The following is a 20,103-nucleotide window of genomic DNA, read 5'->3' on the forward strand; positions in this document are numbered from 1 at the left end:
TCCCTCCTTCCTTCCCTTCCTTCCTTCCTTCCTTTCTTTCTTTATTTTAGTTCGGCGGTTTTGCCAAAGTGACGAATCTGTTTCGTGTGATTAAAACACTGAACACTATTCGCACTTTCCAAAATTTATATTTTACACATTTAATAAAACATGCGAATATCATATCCATACACGCTATTTTAATATGTGTATATTTTCTATTCTAAACTCGTCTGATTTTTTTTTTTTTTATTGTGTTATTTAACTCGGATAGTTTCGCGGCGGATCTGCTGATCTGGCAATGAAAACAGTTTCCGCTTTATTTTGTTTTTCGCTGTAGTTTTGCGGTGTTTTGTTAATTAATCGTAACTGTGTGTATATAAATATAAAGTGCGCAACTTTAATCCGCGGAATCTTTAAATATAAGCAACGCTATTTGATATAAACGACACAAAGCAAACGCGTCTCTTGTAACGTGACGCTCACAACAACAACAACAAAAGCATATTTCTAACAAGGAAACACTTAGTTATATTTTTTATTACAGAAAAAAAAAAATCATCCAAACAACGTATTTACCTCAGTTGTTTGGGTGACAAGAAATTGCTGCATGTTTAGTTTTATGATTATCACGAATCTACCGAGCTAAATGTTCAACCAAACAGTGTTAGTGGAAGACCTCGCTCGCGGGAAATTCAAACTTTAAAAAAAACAATTTTGAACCACTTATCAAAAATAAACAAAACTGCATCTGATTTTGATTGTAATACAACTGGCACCCGTGCGATGGGTAAAAGGCCTTACTGACCGGTGCGCACATGCGACGCAAGCGTTAGTTAAGCAAATAACAATAACGAGCTATAGGGTGTTCAGAGAATTTCCTTTTTAATTTATTGAACGTTATAAGATTATAGGCATATTAATTTATCCGGCTAAAATAATACATGACCCGTATTTCAGTGGTTGTAAATGTGGGTAATAAAACATGGAAAATGACCTGGGATTCTAAGTTAGACCTAACCTTTTTTTTTATTATTATTATGTCTGTCGTTCCCATATATAACACACAGCTACCTGCATGCATCCCATAGTATTGGTAATGCTGTGCTTGTTTGCAATGCGGGATATCAGTAGTGCATTTAGATGGCCCATGTGCACAGTTCCATTTGTTGCCACTAGACGGTGCTATCTGACTGCTGTATACAGACTGCAGCTAACCTGCTAGGCACAGGTGTGAGAGCAGCTATACTGGTGCAGCTTGCCAATGGAGCAGGTATATCACTTTGCCCAGACTGGCACTCTCCTGGTCGCCTGGGTTCCAGGTAGGGTTGCCCCCCTGTCCTTGCTCTCCCTGGATTGTCCTGGTTTTCAATATGGCTTTCCCAGGACACCAAAAGATCCTGGGGCCAGTTTCACAATGAGGGTGCTTAGCTATCATATTTTTTTTACCTGTTTAAAAAAACAAAATAAAAACAACTGCATTTTAATATAGAATGATGAAGTTCAGTAGAGATTCACTCAACAGGTCAGTATGATCGAAGGGTAAATGTGTTATTTTTTTTCTCTCTTTCCTTATGGAAGTGAATTGGATTGAGCAGACCGCTCCCCAGAACTGCTTTGTGAAACCAGCCCGTTTTTTAATCTTGTCTCGTGTTTAATGTTATGCTTCCACACCCATGTAGATTCTACAGCAGCCCCTCAATGCCAGCACTGTACACTGAGCACAGCTTTGATAAATCACACTCCAATATCACTGCAATACACGCACTGTATGAATCGGTTCTCAATACTAGAGTAGTAATACTATCAGTGTTTTCAATTGGATGATTTCTAGAGAGATTACACTTCTACCAACCCCCTTCCTTTCAGATGTGGTGGTTTGGATCTCAGAGGTGGGAGTGCTTGTTTGAGAAAGGAAATCTAAAGAATTATTTCACAGCTAGATACTTAAAAACCCCACAACAGGGCATGCTAACTGCACCCCTATTGAAAGAAGCTGGGAGGGTAGAGTTCAGGAATCTCCTGTCTCCAGCAGCCTTTGATTTCAGACATGCTGGGAACCATCTTGCTGTTTAAAATGTAGTTCTTGCGAAAGCAGTGAAACTGTAGCACTGGATCTAGTCAGCCATGGAGTGTGCTCCTCAGAGGTAGGTGTGCAGAAATGCATGGCTCCCATCTCCAGAGCCCTTTGTTTTGTGACACACTCAGCACTGAGCCAGGGTCCCAGGGGAAGGGGAGAGTCTCTACAGCAAGCCGATTGGCTGTCAGGCGGGGGGGGGAGGTGTCGAAGGTCGTATTGCTCTTGTCTATAATCAGAGGAAAGGATCTGGAACATGCCAATCCTCCTTGGCAAAGAGGCGACCCCTGACCCCTGCTTGTGAGCTCCGGTCTTCCAAAGGTCACAGCTGTTTGTTCTTCTTTCTCGTGCTCCTGCTCTTCGTTGACGTGGCTGTGATCTGCTGCAGGGGAGGCTCTGTCGTATTAAAGGAGTCTCTTTGTTGTTTTCATTTGGTTTCTTCATATTCAGGGTCGGGGGTCAATTCCTGTTCCTCACTTCCAGTTCCATTTCCAGTTCCTCTCACAGTGGCAACAAATTACTTAAACTGACTTCAAGTGAAAGCAGATGAATAAGCACACACATATCTCTAAAATGTGAATTCCACTCCCAAGTGCTTCAGTGGAATTGGAATTGAAAACCTGGCACTGCCTCAGACTCTGGTCCTATTTATTTCATTGTAATCACCTTCCCCCTTGTCTTTTTCTGATGTTTGCATTCACGCAGAGCGGCTCTGGTGTCTGTTGATGCAATATTGAGTTCTATCATTATCATGCAGTGTGAATGCAATGAGGAAGTCTTCTAGGCTCTGTAAACAGACCGCCAAGATAGAGTAGCTGACTTTCTTCACCAGCCACAGGGCACTTACAAGGGTTAAGGCATGGAGACTGAACTGCTCCCTCCCTCCCTCACTCTCTAGAAGAAAGGGTGCTCCCTCCAGTCCAGGACAGACTTGAGGCATGGAGACTGAACTGCTCCCTTCCTCCCTCACGCCCTAGAAGAAAGGGTACTCTCTCCAGTCCAGGCTTGAGGCATGGAGACTGAACTGCTCCCTTCCTCCCTCACTCCCTAGAAGAAAGGGTGCTCCCTCCAGTCCAGGACAGACTTGAGGCATGGAGACTGAACTGCTCCCTTCCTCCCTCACTCCCTAGAAGAAAGGGTACTCCCTCCAGTCTAGTCCATACTCAAGGAAGGTTTGGTACAGACACCCAATTGGCTATGTCCAGGGAAACGTTTATTGGAATTAATTTGTTGTTACTTTGCAGTGCCACATCTATATTCCAGCCAAGAAACAAAAAAAAAAAATAAAATACATCAAATAAAGTTAAGAGAAAAAAAAATGAACACGGTTGCATAACGCTGCTGCAAAATGACTGACAGATGACCCCCGCTCCCTCCCTCTCTCCCAGCCCCCTGTTCAGTGAAAGGTGACGGCTGCCTGCCTCCTGCCTCGAATAATCCAGTGTGAATAAAAACAGTATCTGTTATCATCGATCTGGAGAACCTGCTACGGACAATGATTTATTACAGATGGCTTTTTTTTTTTTTTTTTACAAAGAGAGAATAAAAGAAAGGAAAAGAATCAGGCCGTCGTCAGCCAGCCTCGTCTCGCGGTTTGACGGCTGCATCTCTCTTTTGTTTGCCGCGACCCTGAGGTGTTCAGGAGCGCGGTGGAGGAGGACTCTGGTGCTGCTATTGTTGTATTGACTCTCCCAAGCTCTGATTCACTGTAACAGGGAGTCACTGCAGACATACAGAGAGCGAGAGAGAGAACGCAAAGGCGCTGCCATGCTCCGTTCATTAATCACTGCGCAGACAAGACAGGACTGCATCGTGACGGAGACTGGGCCTGTCAGAGTGGGTCTTACCTACAAGACTGGAGGAAGAGGGAGGCAGGCAACCTCCCTTTAACACTTACAATCCAAGGGAGAAAGTGAGAGAAGAGATAGAGTTGGTGAAAGAGAGGTGAAGGAAAGAAGTGAGTGTGGGAGAGGTAGACCGAGAGGGTCACCAGTGGATAGACCTGTCAGTGTCTTGTTTCGGGTTGAGGAGGCGGGAGGGGTATAGGGTCTGGACAGCCGTCCTGGGTGACAGGAAGCTGAGGGAAAACACAGACAATCAGCGACAGAAGAGAGCAGATCGGAGGAGCGAGTCTTATCAGCAAGCGTCCAGCTGGACTGAATAGAGCCAGATGAGACCAGAGAGAAAGAGCGAAGGGAATTAATCAACCAGACACTGAGCGCAGGACAGACACTCACTCTCAGAAACCCTTTCACCCACTCGCTCCCTCCCTCCCACCCACAAACCCTTTCACCCTCGCTCTCGCTCCCTCCCTCCCACAAGCCCTTTCACCCGCTCGCTCCCTCCCTCCCACAAACCCTTTCACCCGCTCGCTCCCTCCCTCAAACCCTTTCACCCGCTCGCTCCCTCCCTCCCAAAGCCCTTTCACCCGCTCGCTCCCTCCCTCAAACCCTTCCACCCGCTCGCTCCCTCCCACAAACCCTTTCACCCGCTCGCTCCCTCCCTCCCACAAGCCCTTTCACCCGCTCGCTCCCTCCCTCAAACCCTTTCACCCGCTCGCTCCCTCCCACAAACCCTTTCACCCGCTCGCTCCCTCCCTCAAACCCTTTCACCCTTTGTAATATGAGCAGTGTAGGTTTTTGGAAGGAAGTATAGAATTGCAATGTTTTTTGTGTGTGGGGTCCCTTGATTGGTAGATAGGTTCAACTGGCTATTCTATTCAAACCGGGATTAATCAATCCAGCTCATTTCTATAGAGCCCCATGTATAGCATCACATAACCTTTTCATATTCACTGGTCCGGAGTGAATATTTGAATCTATCTTGCCATCATTCAGCAGATGCAGAGCTTGACTGAGGGAAAGTCATTCTCCAATATCAGCAGTTAAATCTAGGTTTAAACATACTTTATTTTCACACACTGCAGAGTAATGCAGGGTTCATTTCACTCAGGAGGAAAGCCGACCTCTTGGGGCTTACCCATGTTACTTGGGATCCTTACTGTGGAGCGACTCCAGGACTCCATGAACTTTCATGGGGTGTTCTCTATAGAACCCACAGCCAGTCCATTCCAAACCAGGACCTTGTTCAATTACTCTGCTGAACTCCTAGGGCCAATTAAAAGAGATGCTTTGGCCTGCTCAGTCCTTATCCGAGTTCTTAACAAAACCTAGATACGTTTATCCTGCTTCTCATGTATACTCAATAAAGGAGTTTCTTTTTTTAAATGACATAACTTAATTTCGCGTTCTACAGCTCGGCAAAACTAACTCAGGTCTGGAAGGGTCAAGGGCCTGGTAGGAATGAAGTCCTGCACTGGAACAGTTTGAAAGAGCCACAGCTGAACACCCCGGCTCCACAGTACCAAACTCTGCTGATGGCAGTAATAAAAATTCTGAAGTGAAATTCAGTTTGCCTTGCCCCTACCTCTCTCTCTCTCTCTCTCTATCTCTATCTCTTGTTAGGACAAGCTGGACTGTTCACTGGGCGCTCCACTGACACCTCTGTCCGGGTCCTCATCCTCCAGCTCTCTCGCTGTCAGTTTGAAAGAACAATTTCTCTGGCGGCCCGTCTCTCTGCTCTCCTCCGCGATGCAAAGATACATGTTAATGAGATGTGTGACAGAACGAGAGGCAGGGGAGAGGGAGTTAGCGAGGAACATTAATCAAGGAGATGAAGTGAGAGGGAACAGGGGAGGAGGAGGAGGGGGCTGATGGATCTGACAGAACTTATTATCAACGTGTCTTTTTTTTTTTGAGGCAACACTGTCATTCCCATCACTTTTGTTTTACTTTTTGTTAAAGTTGCTCTAGAGCTGAGTCTTTGGTTCAGTGAAGTTTTTTTTTTTCTTTTTTTTTTTTTTTAACACGATAGTTCAGATTTTGGAAATTGTACTTTTTTAAATGTACAGAAAATCCTTGTTTCAAGACTATCTTGCAATTAAGGCCACTTTGCTACAATTGACGATACAATAAAGCCACCTTCAGTATTAAGGCCGCCATCAGTATGCCTACACATATCAAGCCTCTGTTAGAGTACCTCCATCATAAGTACCTCTGTAACCATAAGCAACCCTGGATGCAACGTGGATTCGATTTGGAGCAAAAATATATACATAAGAAACCAATACTGTAAATCTGAGCAGTTTAAATTGAGTGAAAAAACTAAAATACTACCACACACTGACTATGCTGCACTGTAACACCTGCATTTTAGCTGTAATTTACTGACCTTAGTGACCACTCACCGAGTTTCTTGTTGAGGTACACAGAAGGGATTGGGAGAGAGAGACAGAGAGAAAGGGGGGGGGGGGGGGGGGGGGGGTGCATGCTGCTGAAACAAGTCCTCCAAAAAAGGACAGCGAGGTTATTGATAAGAGACAATTTGTCACTTTCCACAAAAGAGAGCGTCAAAAAGGAGTGTGAAATATGAGCTTGCTGTAATTGTTGTGTGATTGCGTGTCAGGGCTGATAAGATGTGACAAACGCCACGGACCGGCTCCTGCTGATGGGATTTTCAGAGAAGCTTGCGATGCCTCCGTCTGCCTGAAATAAAAACATCTTCATCCTGGATGAGCGAGTGCCCCTCTCCACACACAGACAAGGCAGAGAGGTTTACAATAACCAAACGTTTGCTGTCTCAGAGCACACACAAACACATTCTTTTATTTTGATTTGATTTATATCTATCTCCTAACTGTAAACACTGCAGGGTTTTCCATTTTTCAACTCTGGGATAATAAATAAAATTTCAGGATAGTTGTAATTAAAAGAAAAAAAAATCTCATCCAAAGACAGCAGAATGTAGTTCATTCGGTTTATTTTAAAAAAGTTGCATTTTTGTCTTAACATGAAAAACAATATAACACAAAATTTTAATTTAACAAAGTCGTACAAATGTGTTACACATAGAAAGGCCTCCGGAAGCGAATCTCAAACAGCACATTACAATAACCCTTGATGCCGCTGCAGTTGGAGACGATTTTATATATTTATTTTAACTCTCATTTGTTGCAACACCAGCCTCAGCTTTTAACACAGTGGAAATGCCAGGTAGGCAAATTTGAAAGCTTGCATATGAAAGAGATGAGACCCCAAACTACAAACAGAGACGAATCTCAGATAACATCGACTACCACTGCAAAAAACAAAACAAAAAACAGCAGAGTATTCGTTGGGGTTGCTGCTGCAGTGTGGGTCTCTGGGGGGTGTTGCTCTGAACTATGAGTCTCTGCGGGGGGGGGGGGGGGGGGATTGCTCTGAGCTGTGAGTCTCTGGGGTGTTTATTTAATAGAAGGCAGGCTCGCGGGGGCTTGCTATTTCATGTACTTGTCCTGCTGGTCGGCCAGGATCTTGGCGGAGGACTTGGCATCGTAGAACAGCTCGCTGATCTCCTCCACGTGCTCCTTCTCAATCCCATCCTTCCCGTGGATCTTTCCAAGGAGGCTGGCTGGAGTCAGCAGCTGCACCGCGTACCTAAGCAGCAGAGGGGAGGACGGTAAGACCACGGTGCTGAACAAACAGCCTTTCTTGTTCCAACAAATACACTTGTCTCGGCTTCCACCTTCTACAGATAGCATGGTACAATTAGCTAGGTGGACTGGGGGAGTTATTTTATTTTTATTATTAAAATAGTACGCTTAGGGCCACACTAATGGCTAAAGAAAAACATATCACATATATACTTTAACAGGACAGCTCTAAGAATTCTATTAAAACTGGCAGAAAAAAAGAAACAAATAAAACAAGAAAACACTACTCATAAAAGCTGGTGGAGATTTTTTTTTTTTTTTTTTAAATCTGTGTTTGATTCATTTCTCCCAGCTCTGTCATCTTCTATCAAACCGGTTCCAAGCGTGTTGTGAGAAATGCGCTGCAGTGAATCTGAGGGATGATCCCTTCCAATGCGCCTCACAATCTGGGACAGGCAGAGCTCATCTCTCAGGGCTGCATTGATGGAGCAGCTGCTGTGTGGACTATGAGGACTTGCCTTGGCAAGTTTCTGCAGACTACAAATCTGCACTTCACCCTGGCTATACACAGCTGAACGTCCGAAACGTCCTGAAATTGACTTTTTAAAATCACGTAAACCTTTTTATATTATTTGTGTTTGTTTTTCAGAGCCGATGTCCCAATGTTACGGTATATCTAACATACCTTTGTCAAGGGAAAGCATGTTTGAAAACCTCTAGGCTTTTGCTGCCATGGTAACTACACACATGTACTTTTATTTAGCTCTATTAATGTGCTCTGAAAAGTTTTTGTATCAGATGGAAATGAGGTCAGATTAAAATGAACTATGCTTTCTGATATACAAAATACACAGTACAGGTTGCTGTGTAAGACACAAGATGGTTTTCACCCACTCAAGGTCAGACAGGCCAGTAGAACACTTCTGCAGTTTATTGTGTATCGCATAACATCATATACGAGATAGACGGACAGATCTCACAAGAAAGCAACAGTAAATGGATGGTTTCCTGCGTTGGCTCGAGCCTACCTCAGCGTGGTCTTTGTCCCGATGTCCCCCAGGAGGTTCAAGGCATCGTCACTGATGCTGATCCCTTCTGTCTGAGAGCGGATTTTAATAATCTGCAAAATAATCGGCCCATCACGAGAGGTTAAACACAACGAACAGCCTTCCACGCACGCAGAGGCATTAACATTACAGAACCCGCGTCTAACAGCACGAACAGCCTTCCACGCAGGCAGAGGCATTAACATTACAGAACCCGCGTCTAACAGCACGAACAGCCTTCCACGCAGGCAGAGGCATTAACATTACAGAACCCGCGTCTAACAGCACGAACAGCCTTCCACGCACGCAGAGGCATTAACATTACAGAACCCGCGTCTAACAGCACGAACAGCCTTCCACGCAGGCAGAGGCATTAACATTACAGAACCCGCGTCTAACAGCACGAACAGCCTTCCACGCAGGCAGAGGCATTAACATTACAGAACCCGCGTCTAACAGCACGAACAGCCTTCCACACACGCAGAGGCATTAACATTACAGAACCCGCGTCTAACAGCACGACACATGGCTGATAATACCTTGACACACCGGGGGCCAGAGAGGTCAATCTGGGCTCGGGGAGATATTGGGAGCACAAAAGAAATTCAAATTGGATCAGGAAAGTGAGGATTTGATTGAAAGTAAAGATTTCTTTCAATTATGTTGTGCAAACCTTTAGTATGAAGTACCGTAGTCCAGAGGTGCACAACACAGTAACTAGAAATGACTTCATCCACTAAAGTTATGCAAAACAGTTTGGGTTATCGCAGTGTTACAGTGCAAGCAAGGCCTTTTATTTCAGTTTTTTATTTTTATTTAATACTTCAGTGTTTATCAATGTATTTAAAAATGGGTGAAAAATTTGTAAAAATAACGAATCTCAGAGTATCAGGGATAACACTTGAGGGATGGATGGACTAGTTTGTGAAGCTGGTCAAGTTAACCTCCATCAGCACGTTAAACAGACAGCCCCATGTTACACACAATCTTTTTTGTGTATAAAATCCCGTGCCTGTTTCTTCCCACCCACCACTATGATTAGACGCCTACAAAACGTTCAATCCAACAAGGCGTTCGGAAGTTATAAGCTTCACACGCTTTCAGAGAAACAGATATCCAAGCAAACTTATTAAAAAGCAGTGAGCATGCAGCTCCTGTACATAAATTAATATCACGAGTATCTTCATGTTTATAATGGATTTCAAGTTCCCGGCCATCGTTCACAGTGCAATTTCAATCAATCAACAGCACACGTGACTTTGCTGAAATGTGATGGGACAGTCCACAGGGACGCCTTTCCCAACAGAGGCAGCGAGTGATTGCGAGTCAGACACCCAGGCAGGCAGGATAGCGATCGAGTGTTGTGAAGCACAGATAACGCAAGGACTGTGAGCCCCATATAACAGCACCATTCCTCACTCTGGCAGCCTTGTAAAGCTGAGGCAGACTGAAGGGGCTGAGAATGTAATCAATAAAACAATAAATAAATAAACAAACAAACAAATACCCTTCCATCGCATAGCAGTTCAATCCATTCTTGGTTTTGCTTCTTGTTTAATAAGACACACCTGTGCTTGTTACCTACACATCTAATGAAGAACGTAGTAAAACCTGGAATGGAGGACACTGCTATGGAATAGGAGTCTTGTTTCCATGCCTCAGATATAGTGTATAATAGGACTGGGAGAGGTTCAGGGGCCAGTTTGAGAGGCAATATTTTTGTGCAGCTGCACTTCCATGGCAGGTAGAGACAACGTGTTTTTTTAAGTAAAGGCGATTTTCTGTTTCCGGTTCTGGAGCGTGAATGGCAGAGGGCTAGCATACCTGCTTCATCTCCTGGGGAGTGTACATCATGGTGCGGATGATCATGACCCGGTCCAGCAGATCTAGCGGGATCCCGTGGGGGGAAAGGATATCCTCTGTACCCCTGGACAGAGAAAGAACACCCCCACCCCAAAAAACACACCGTTACCAGCAGCACAGGATCACAACTCCAGTTCCTGGTTGACTGCAATAAACATTCCAGGATTACAATTTTTGCATTATCAGGTACTGCGTGTTCCAGATACGGTTCTTACAGTCTCTCGAGGTTTAACATGGATGGAAATAAGACACACATTGCATAGCAGTTTGAGCCATTCCTGGTTTTACTACCTTTAATAAGACCCACCACAGCTACAGTTACCTACACACTGTGGCTAATCAAGCTCATAGTAAAACCTGGAGTGGGTGAAAGCGCCACGCAATAGGAATCCAATTCCCATCTCTGAAAAGGACGGGTTGGCGAGTATCTGGGCCGGGCAGTGCCTCACCTGATGAGGCAGTTCCCCCGATTGGTTGCGAAGATGACGATGGGTGAGAGCGAGGACTCGAGGGCGCGGTGCAGGTAGGTGAAGCACTCGATATCCAGCATGTGCACCTCGTCTATAAACAGCACCCCCGGAACCAGCTCCGCCACCCCCTGGTCAATGTACTTATTCACCACCTTGTTGATCTCCCCTCGCAGCTTATCTGGGGGGAAACAGGAACAAACCAGACAGGGGAGTAAAGGGTGGAGGTGTTACTGCAGGATGGAAAGAAGGCTCCCACTGCATAGAACCAGTTCTGGTTTTACTAGGAGTTTAACACACACCTGAGCTCCTTACCTGAACACACTGTGGCTAATCAAGCTCATCGTAAAATGCAATAGGAGTCTTATTTCCACCTCTGTACACACTATTTTGTTGCATATTAAACAGGTTTCATGTTTATTTATAAATTTGACTTCTGGTTTCTGCCTGAAACTACAGACTCGGCTCAAGAGTATTACTGCTCACAGTAACTCCTCTGATCTTACCTGTGATTTCAGTCTTCTTGGGTTTCATCAATTGTCCCATCATGGAGAGAATGTCCTGGCCACCCTGAATCAAAAAATACAGAGAACTGAGCGACTAGTCTACTTTAAATGAACATGCGTGTTTGAAGCACAGAGCTAACAAAATAGCACCAAGAAATCTAACATGCATTGCCATCTCACACTGTTTCTATATCAAAAGCAAGCTTGAGAAAATGAAATAACAATTACTATAAAAAAAAAAAAATGAAATGATAAACATTTCGACTAGACTTCTTTCTCAATGTCTGCGCTTTGCATTGAGAAAGACTTCTAATCATTTCTCGTTGAATTTAGCATGATTCGCTGTGTTTAATTCTAAACCTAAATACCTAATACTTCAAAAGTTTAAACACATGATGAAGGTGTATATCAATAACGATATATAACAAAACAAAGACGGGGGGGGGGGATTGAGAGGGGGGGTACCTGCGGTCTGGCATTGGCCACATCCAGGTCATGCAGGGTAACGTCCTGAATGATTTCCTTCTTCTTGTGCACGTCTCCCTTCGGTAAGGGCACGTACTCCTCAGCCTCAAGGTCGAACTCCGTGGCGTAGGTATCACACCTGCCCTGCCGCTGTGTGTGTGTGTGTGGAGGGGGGAGAGAGTGATGAGAATAAGAAGCACACAGCTACACAGGTGCATGTCTGGAGTCGCTGCCAAGCTCCCAAAGTGACAGGCAGCCGCCAACCAAGGGGGGGGGGGATGAAAGAAAGGGAGCGAGCAGCCTAACAGAACCGTGTCGACAACTCCAAATGTCACCTTTTTATCTCACCCCCTTCATCCTTCCAGCCCACCTGTCCTGATTAAAAAGAGCTTGAACATTTATCAAAGTAAAGGAATCTTGTTCTGGTTTTTTTCTGGTTTGTTTTAAAATAAGAAACACATTTTATATTGGAAGGGATTGTCTGTCTCCTGCTAGTAGAGAAGCTGAGATTGAATGTTAAGAAAGTTACTTGTTTCTGGTCTTGGAATCTAGTGTATATATAAATATCTATGAAAATGTATATATTTAACTGAGCCTAATAAAAGGACATTGCAAAACAACTTTCAAATACTGTATGTGGAACAGCAAGGTTATATTAATGCCTTAAAATCAGAAAGGCCATTAGCAGAAAAAAAGAAAGCAATAACACAATTAGTGCAGATCAATGATCCTGCAGAGGTCAGTTTACAACTGGGCGATTAGACCTGTGATAACCAAGACTGGCACCTCTTCCAATAAACTCTGAGAAACAGAATCTCAAACAGATAAAAACACAGGTTAGGGATGTACTGCAACACAGGGCTCCACACTTACTCCACGATAAATGTCATCTTCTATACATTACAGTGCTGTTCACTAATTCACGCTTTTCAATGCTTGTCATGATTTTTTGATGTGCGTAGGTAGTGAGCTCTGGGTTTCACAGGCAAAGCAAGCACACAGGCAAGGGCACCACAGGGGTTTTCAACATTACATCTTGAGCAATGAGCAACTCCTGTTATGTAACCTAGTCGCCTCCGACGTAGATGTGATACAGATGGAAATGATGTTAAGATTAGCAAAACTTATTTCTTACTATAAAATATATATATATATATATATATATATATATATATATATATATATATATATATATATATATATATATATACACACACACACACACACACACACACACACACACACACACACACAATATGTCTATATGTGTGCTGCAAGACAAAAAGCTCAGTCCAATTCTGGCTCAATTCAGGGCTGTAAAACACAATGCCGTTCAGGATCGTTTGTTTTGTGTTTAAACAAGTACAGTCTTAACTGCATTGCATTGTGAGACTCATACCTTGACTGCCCCGCTGTTGGCCTCAATGTAGATGACGTCCCCCACCTCCACCCTCTCCTTCTGCAGGCTCTCGTAGATACTGGGGTCCAGCTGAAACACACAGGACACAGACACACCCATCAGCACCACCACAGGGTCTCGCAGGGCAGGGCCATGGGAAAAACAGACACACACACCAGCACCACCACAGGGTCTCGCAGGGCAGGGCCATGGGAAAACCCAGACACACCTATCAGCTCCACCACAGGGTCTCGCAGGGCAGGGCCATGGGAAAAACAGACACACCCATCAGCACCACCACAGGGTCTCGCAGGGCAGGGCCATGGGAAAAACCAGACACACACACCAGCACCACCACAGGGTCTCGCAGGGCAGGGCCATGGGAAAACCCAGACACACACACCAGCACCACCACAGGGTCTCGCAGGGCAGGGCCATGGGAAAAACAGACACACACACCAGCAGCACCACAGGGTCTCGCAGGGCAGGGCCATAGGAAAAACAGACACACACACCAGCACCACCACAGGGTCTCGCAGGGCAGGGTCATGGCAAAACAGGGCAAGGGGATTTGGAGTAACGTTGTGTTTTACCTCTTGCTGCTCCATTAAGTGATATTGGGCTTGTTTTGAGTGGAATACATGAGCCTGGTATTCATGAAAACATTATAGATGCCACCATGCATTTATACATATATATCATGCATATTTTGTTTTTGGTCGGGTATCACAACACATAATGCACTCTATCACAATACACAGTGTGTTAGGATCAATCATGTTGCTTTGTTTCAAAACTAATCTATTGACCCAGGGTGTAGGGTAAACGAGGGGGTATCCTCTCCCAAGGAGGAGGAAGTTCCTAGCTTGAGCTGCTGTGTGCCCGTACACAGTGATTAAGGGGTGGAGGGTCGATTAGCAGCTGTCTGTACCCCGTAATGATGACATTCCTACCTTGAGCTGCTGTTTGCCCCTGCGTGCAGTGATTAAGAGGTGCAGGGTCGATTACCGGCTGTCTATACCCCGTAATGACGAAGTTCCTACCTTGAGCTGCTTGGTTCCCTTGGCGGTTTTGAGTCCGATGATCACGTGGCTGATGGTTTTTCCGTAGCCCCCCATGGGGTTCTCCGTCTCGCAGGGAGTGAGCTCTGTCACCTCCCCTTCGTACACCTCCTTCGTCTCCTTGATACGCAGGCCTGAGAGAGTGAGTGAGGGGCGAGGTCAGTTCAGCTACACTACCCTTACAAACTATTGCATGGCAGTTTCACCCATTCCAGGTTTTAATACATGCCACAGTGGATGTACAAGGAATGGATCAAACTGCTGTGCAATGGAAGTCTCATTTTTTAGACAGAAGGATTTGCAGGGCGGGCAGGGGGACTGGATGTGGCCCTATATTTGTCCACTGTAACTCCACTTCACCTTACTTGCTTTCTTATTTATTTGGACAGCGATACCGTAAACATGCTGATAGTCAGTAAAAAAAAACTTCAGGAATGATTTTCAAAGCCTTTTCCTTTATTTATCTCTATATGAAATTATTATTAAATGTGACACTGTTTGGATCAACTGAGCAGACCCCATTTGTCTAAAATCTGCAAGATATCATCACCATTAAATGAATGCAAACAGCACAAAAAAGACTGTCTCTACATTGACATTTAGAACAGCCAGAAAGAACACAGGTAATCATTACTGGTGTCACAGACTAGTCTGAGAACACGTGTAATCCCTGTCCATAAAGAATGGACAATCACACATCTACGGTATGCTTATGAGTGGACAGCTGGCCTCTACACGATGTTCCTACAAAGAAGAAATTTAACGAAAGAAATCCGCTCCCCAGCTGCAGGCAGGTGTACAGAATCTGCAAATCAAGTGACCGAGCGGCACTTTTCAGCGACGCGCTCCAATCTTTCAAGAGGGACGATATTTGTTTGAAGCTATCTGCGCGCTGACATTCGGAGAATGCGCTGGATTAGGGGAGAGCGCCCACGCCCCCTGTGGATCTCTGCAGGAGGATGGCAGTGTCGATGACAAGGGGTTTCATCTGCTCAGGCTCCATCCACACACCTGTGACAGGTCGCGTCAGCACCCCCCGGGAACACTGGAGCTGTTTCTTCCAGCTCGCTTCAAAGGCTTTTGTTTTTGAAGAGCAGGATTTTCAAGTGTGGGCTGGATGGGGCACTTTGTCCACTAGAAAGGTCACGTCACCTTAATGACTTCCTTACACACTTACTAACTTGTTTATTACGACTGATTGTTGCATCGTGTTTTGCCATTAAATCTTTGTTGCAACTTTTTTCCCCGCAAAAAATTATAGAATTGAATGCGTTTACCATACGAAGCCTTACATTTAAGTTTAATTGCCCAAGGTTAATGATTAAATAAAATAAACACCTTTTGATATATCCAGAATCAGTGACAGAAATAAGACTACCACTGCATAGCAGTTTGATCCATTCTTCGTTTTGCTACGAGTTTAATAAGACACATCTGAGCTTGTCACCTCTATACTGTGGCTAATCAAGCTCATAATAAAACCTGGAATGAGTGAAGCTGCTGTGCAATAGGAGTGTTATTTCCACCCCTGTAATGATTTGAACTGCAGCAGTATTAAGATCTGCCGCTATATAGATCTATTGAATACACCTCGATGTTAAGGGACAGCTGCCTGGCTCACCTATAGCTCTCCTGAAGTTCTCCATCAGCACCTCTGTCTTTTTGATCTCTGTGGAGTACACCTCACTCCCCACCATGGGGCAGAAGGGCACTTTGTTACCGAGCTCCTGAGCAATAGCCAGAGCCAGGGCAGTCTGTGGAGAGAGGAACAGAGATACCAGGGGGGTACAGATCTGTATCACTGGCTGAGCACAAGAGCGGTGCACTGAAACTAAAGAAACACACCTCCCACAAAATGAAGCAATGATTTGCAGAGTATACTGCGTTACAGAAAATGAAGCAATGATTTGCAGAGTATACTGCGTTACAGAAAATGAAGCAATGATTTGCAGAGTATACTGCGTTATAGAAAATGAAGCAATGATTTGCAGAGTATACTGCGTTATAGAAAATGAAGCAATGATTTGCAGAGTATACTGCGTTATAGAAAATGAAGCAATGATTTGCAGAGTATAATGCGTTATAGAAAATGAAGCAATGATTTGCAGAGTATAATGCGTTATAGAAAATGAAGCAATGATTTGCAGAGTATAATGCGTTAAGAAAATGAAGCAATGATTTGCAGAGTATACTGCGTTATAGAAAATGAAGCAATGATTTGCAGAGTATACTGCGTTATAGAAAATGAAGCAATGATTTGCAGAGTATACTGCGTTATAGAAAATGAAGCAATGATTTGCAGAGTATACTGCGTTATAGAAAATGAAGCAATGATTTGCAGAGTATAGAAAATGAAGCAATGATTTGCAGAGTATACTGCGTTATAGAAAATGAAGCAATGATTTGCAGAGTATACTGCGTTATAGAAAATGAAGCAATGATTTGCAGAGTATACTGCGTTATAGAAAATGAAGCAATGATTTGCAGAGTATACTGCGTTATAGAAAATGAAGCAATGATTTGCAGAGTATACTGCGTTATAGAAAATGAAGCAATGATTTGCAGAGTATACTGCGTTATAGAAAATGAAGCAATGATTTGCAGAGTATACTGCGTTATAGAAAATGAAGCAATGATTTGCAGAGTATACTGCGTTATAGAAAATGAAGCAATGATTTGCAGAGTATACTGCGTTATAGAAAATGAAGCAATGATTTGCAGAGTATAATGACGAAAATGAAGCAATGATTTGCAGAGTATAATGCGTTAGAGAAAATGAAGCAATGATTTGCAGAGTATAATGCGTTATAGAAAATGAAGCAATGATTTGCAGAGTATAATGCGTTATAGTGGATAATTGGTTTTTGAAGCAATGATTTGCAGAGTATAGCAGTTTGAGCTTTTGCAGAGTACTGCACACCTGAGCTTGTTACCTCTATCACTGTGGCTAATCAAGCTTGTTATTAACACGTGGAATGGGTGAATACTGCTGATGCAATAGGAGTCTTATTCCCATCCCTGTGTGGGATAAATAACTCCCTTACTTTTCCAGTTCCTGGAGGTCCAGCCAGCAATATCGCTCTCCCGGCCATTTTCTTCGCTCTGATTAGTTCCACTATAATCCCACAGCCCTGAAAGAACAAACAGCATTTTAAAAACAAATTACTTTGTTAATGATAAATTGCTATATAATAGGACATACACACACACTGTGTGGGATAAATAACTCCCTTACTTTTCCAGTTCCTGGAGGTCCAGCCAGCAATATCGCTCTCCCGGCCATTTTCTTCGCTCTGATTAGTTCCACTATAATCCCACAGCCCTGAAAGAACAAACAGCATTTTAAAAACAAATTACTTTGTTAATGATAAATTATATATACACATACACACACACACACACACACACACACACACACACACACACACACACACACACACACACACATATTTACATATACATTTTAAACTTACAAACTTTCAGGGATTTACCTAAACTAACGCGCAGTGCTAAAACAGCCACACATTGTGAATGACACAAGTGTACAACAATTTGCATCTTCATTGACAAAACAGCACTAATATTATTAATGGGAGAAGTTACTGTACAATACAGGCTAAATGTACTGAGCTGTACTTCTTCAATATAACTAGAAATGTGCCCAACGTTATTTTATTGTTGTACGCACATAACACAAAGTTATATCAATGTTATATAACACTAGGCTCATATGAAGCAGCTGCGATTTATTATCACGGATCCTGTTCTGTTTTGGCGCAGAAAGATCAGTGTAAAACTCTAGCACATTCTTTCGATTACGATAGGGTTGTTAAGCTCAGTACAGTATCCCAATTCTCTCCGCTGGCCCGTCTTTCCTCGCCTGTGCTCTGCTGTTTTTAAGTCTACAGTTTAAGAAGCTCCTGGGCCGCCCTCGTTTCCACAGGGAGCGTTTTATTTACCTCCCTCGCGTTCTCCTGCCCGACAAGGCCGGCTGCTGCCTGCTTCGCCATGCCGCTTTCATCCAAGCCCAGCCCCTTCACATGGCTGTGGGTCGCGATACGCTGAGTCTTAGTCGTGCTTTTAACTTCTTCGATTTTCATAGCTGCTGCAGTTTGCGAAACAACTCGAGCAGGTAAACACGGGTAGCTGTCCGGCACGCAGTTCACAATAACGGCCCGTCTTGCTCTGTCCCGTCCGGTTTGTTTTTCCAGTTGGGACTGGCGGGTTACCATGTGGGGTAACTAGGGAGCTCTAATCAAGCACCCGAAATCTCAAAGTTCTGATTGGTCAATTTGCCAGGCACCTGTATAACGATTGGACGGCACGGCCGCCTGTCAAAGCGAAATGCGTTCCGAAATGCACGCCAGGGCTTCCGGTTGTGTCGCTTTGCCGGCGTCCCCATGGAAACGAGTTGTATATGTTTTATTTTTAAAATTGTATTTAATATTGTGTATTCTTCATTTACTTACTGCTTAAATATATTACAACAATATATATATACATAGTATATATATATATATATATATATATATATATATATATATATATATATATATATATATAATATATTTAGTCTACACATACGTTGTCACTTGTTATTCAATTTTCTTACTGTTATTAATATAAACCACCAGTAGTCCAGAACAGATTCAGTAATATCAAACTTTTTGCACGGATTAACAGAATTTGTCTTTAAAGCGTTACAAAGGAAAATTCGATGGCAAAAGCGAAAGTTCCGCGGAATGCAATAAGGTACATTATTTTTTTGGAAACCCCCCAATTTATAACAGAGTGCTGTTTCAAAGAGCTACTTTTTTTTCAGCGCTGAAGTACAGTAATAATACAGCAGTGCTATGTATACTGTAAAACAGGGGGGGGAAGGGGGGACGATCCGCCCCAGACAGCCGAGCTACCCGGGCTCGTTACAGGGCTGTGAAAATGTACCCGCAGCGTTACAGCGTGCAGTACACTCTTCAGCGGAACCAAAGCTCAGCACTGTCATTCCCACCGCGGGAAGGTGAATCGCTGTTGCTCAGGAGCTGTAGCTTGGTATATTTAGCGAGTATTTCAGTGGATTATTATTATTATTATTATTTTTCAATAGTTTCGTTAGTTTGCTGCTTGAGAAACCGAGCTGAGAAACCCTTCGAACAGCGCTCCTGCAAATCGCAATTCAATTCCGACCATGGCCAGCGCTGGTGGTGTTAAAACTAGTAGCACACTGAATTTCAACATCGGGGTACTGGGGCACATTGACAGCGGCAAAACCTCGCTAGCCAAGGCGCTGAGCACCACAGCTTCCACCGCAGCCTTTGATAAAAACCCGCAGTCCAAAGAGAGGGGGATTACCCTGGATTTGGGCTTCTCCTCGTTCACCGTGGATCTCCCGAACCATCTCAAGGAGCAATGCGGGCAGACGGGCTACGAGAGGCTGCAGTTTACCCTGGTGGACTGCCCTGGGCACGCGTCTCTTATTCGCACCATCATTGGAGGTAGGAGGGGTAGTCGTGGTGTTGCTACAGTATATTAGCTCGCACTTCAGTGTACTGTACTGTGAAACAAATGCCAAGGTGGAATAACATTGCAATTGGAAAGCAGTTCGATCCATTCCTGGTTTTACTAGAAGTTTAATAATAAGACACACCTGAGCTTGTTACCTAGACACACTGGGGCTGATCAAGCCGCTAGTAAAACCTGGACTGGGTGACACTGCTGTGGAGTAGAGCCCTCTCCTGCTTTTGGTGGCTAAGTAATTAGAAAGTGCATATAG

At 44.0% G+C, this 20,103-nt stretch overlaps 2 protein-coding genes across 3 annotated transcripts in view; one reads left to right on the forward strand and one right to left on the reverse strand.

Annotated features, from left to right (window-relative positions):
- Positions 1-6,847: 6,847 nt before the first annotated feature.
- On the reverse strand, positions 6,848-18,588 carry LOC121297877 (ruvB-like 1). 2 transcript variants are annotated; one of them, XM_041224467.1, is made up of 11 exons: positions 18,293-18,588; positions 17,569-17,655; positions 15,955-16,087; positions 14,316-14,467; positions 13,273-13,362; positions 11,874-12,023; positions 11,409-11,472; positions 10,885-11,083; positions 10,397-10,499; positions 8,555-8,646; positions 6,848-7,530 (listed from the first exon to the last, which is right to left on the reverse strand). In XM_041224467.1, exons 1-11 carry the CDS (start codon positions 18,563-18,565, stop codon positions 7,371-7,373), a joined length of 1,503 nt encoding a protein of 500 aa, XP_041080401.1. In that variant the 5' UTR covers positions 18,566-18,588; the 3' UTR covers positions 6,848-7,370. The 2 variants fall into 2 exon arrangements, with proteins under 2 accessions (XP_041080401.1, XP_041080402.1); XM_041224468.1 differs by lacking the exons at positions 17,569-17,655; positions 18,293-18,588 and adding an exon at positions 17,378-17,460.
- Positions 18,589-19,176: 588 nt separating this feature from the next.
- Positions 19,177-20,103, forward strand: part of eefsec (eukaryotic elongation factor, selenocysteine-tRNA-specific) — a 36,723-nt gene continuing 35,796 nt past the window's right edge. The window contains exon 1 of the mRNA XM_041224465.1: positions 19,177-19,825. Within this exon, the coding sequence (XP_041080399.1) occupies positions 19,519-19,825 (307 nt within the window). The 5' untranslated portion in view covers positions 19,177-19,518. The remainder of the gene's footprint in view (positions 19,826-20,103) is intronic.

Source organism: Polyodon spathula, chromosome 23, assembly GCF_017654505.1.
Source record: "Polyodon spathula isolate WHYD16114869_AA chromosome 23, ASM1765450v1, whole genome shotgun sequence".
Taxonomy (NCBI): domain Eukaryota; kingdom Metazoa; phylum Chordata; class Actinopteri; order Acipenseriformes; family Polyodontidae; genus Polyodon; species Polyodon spathula.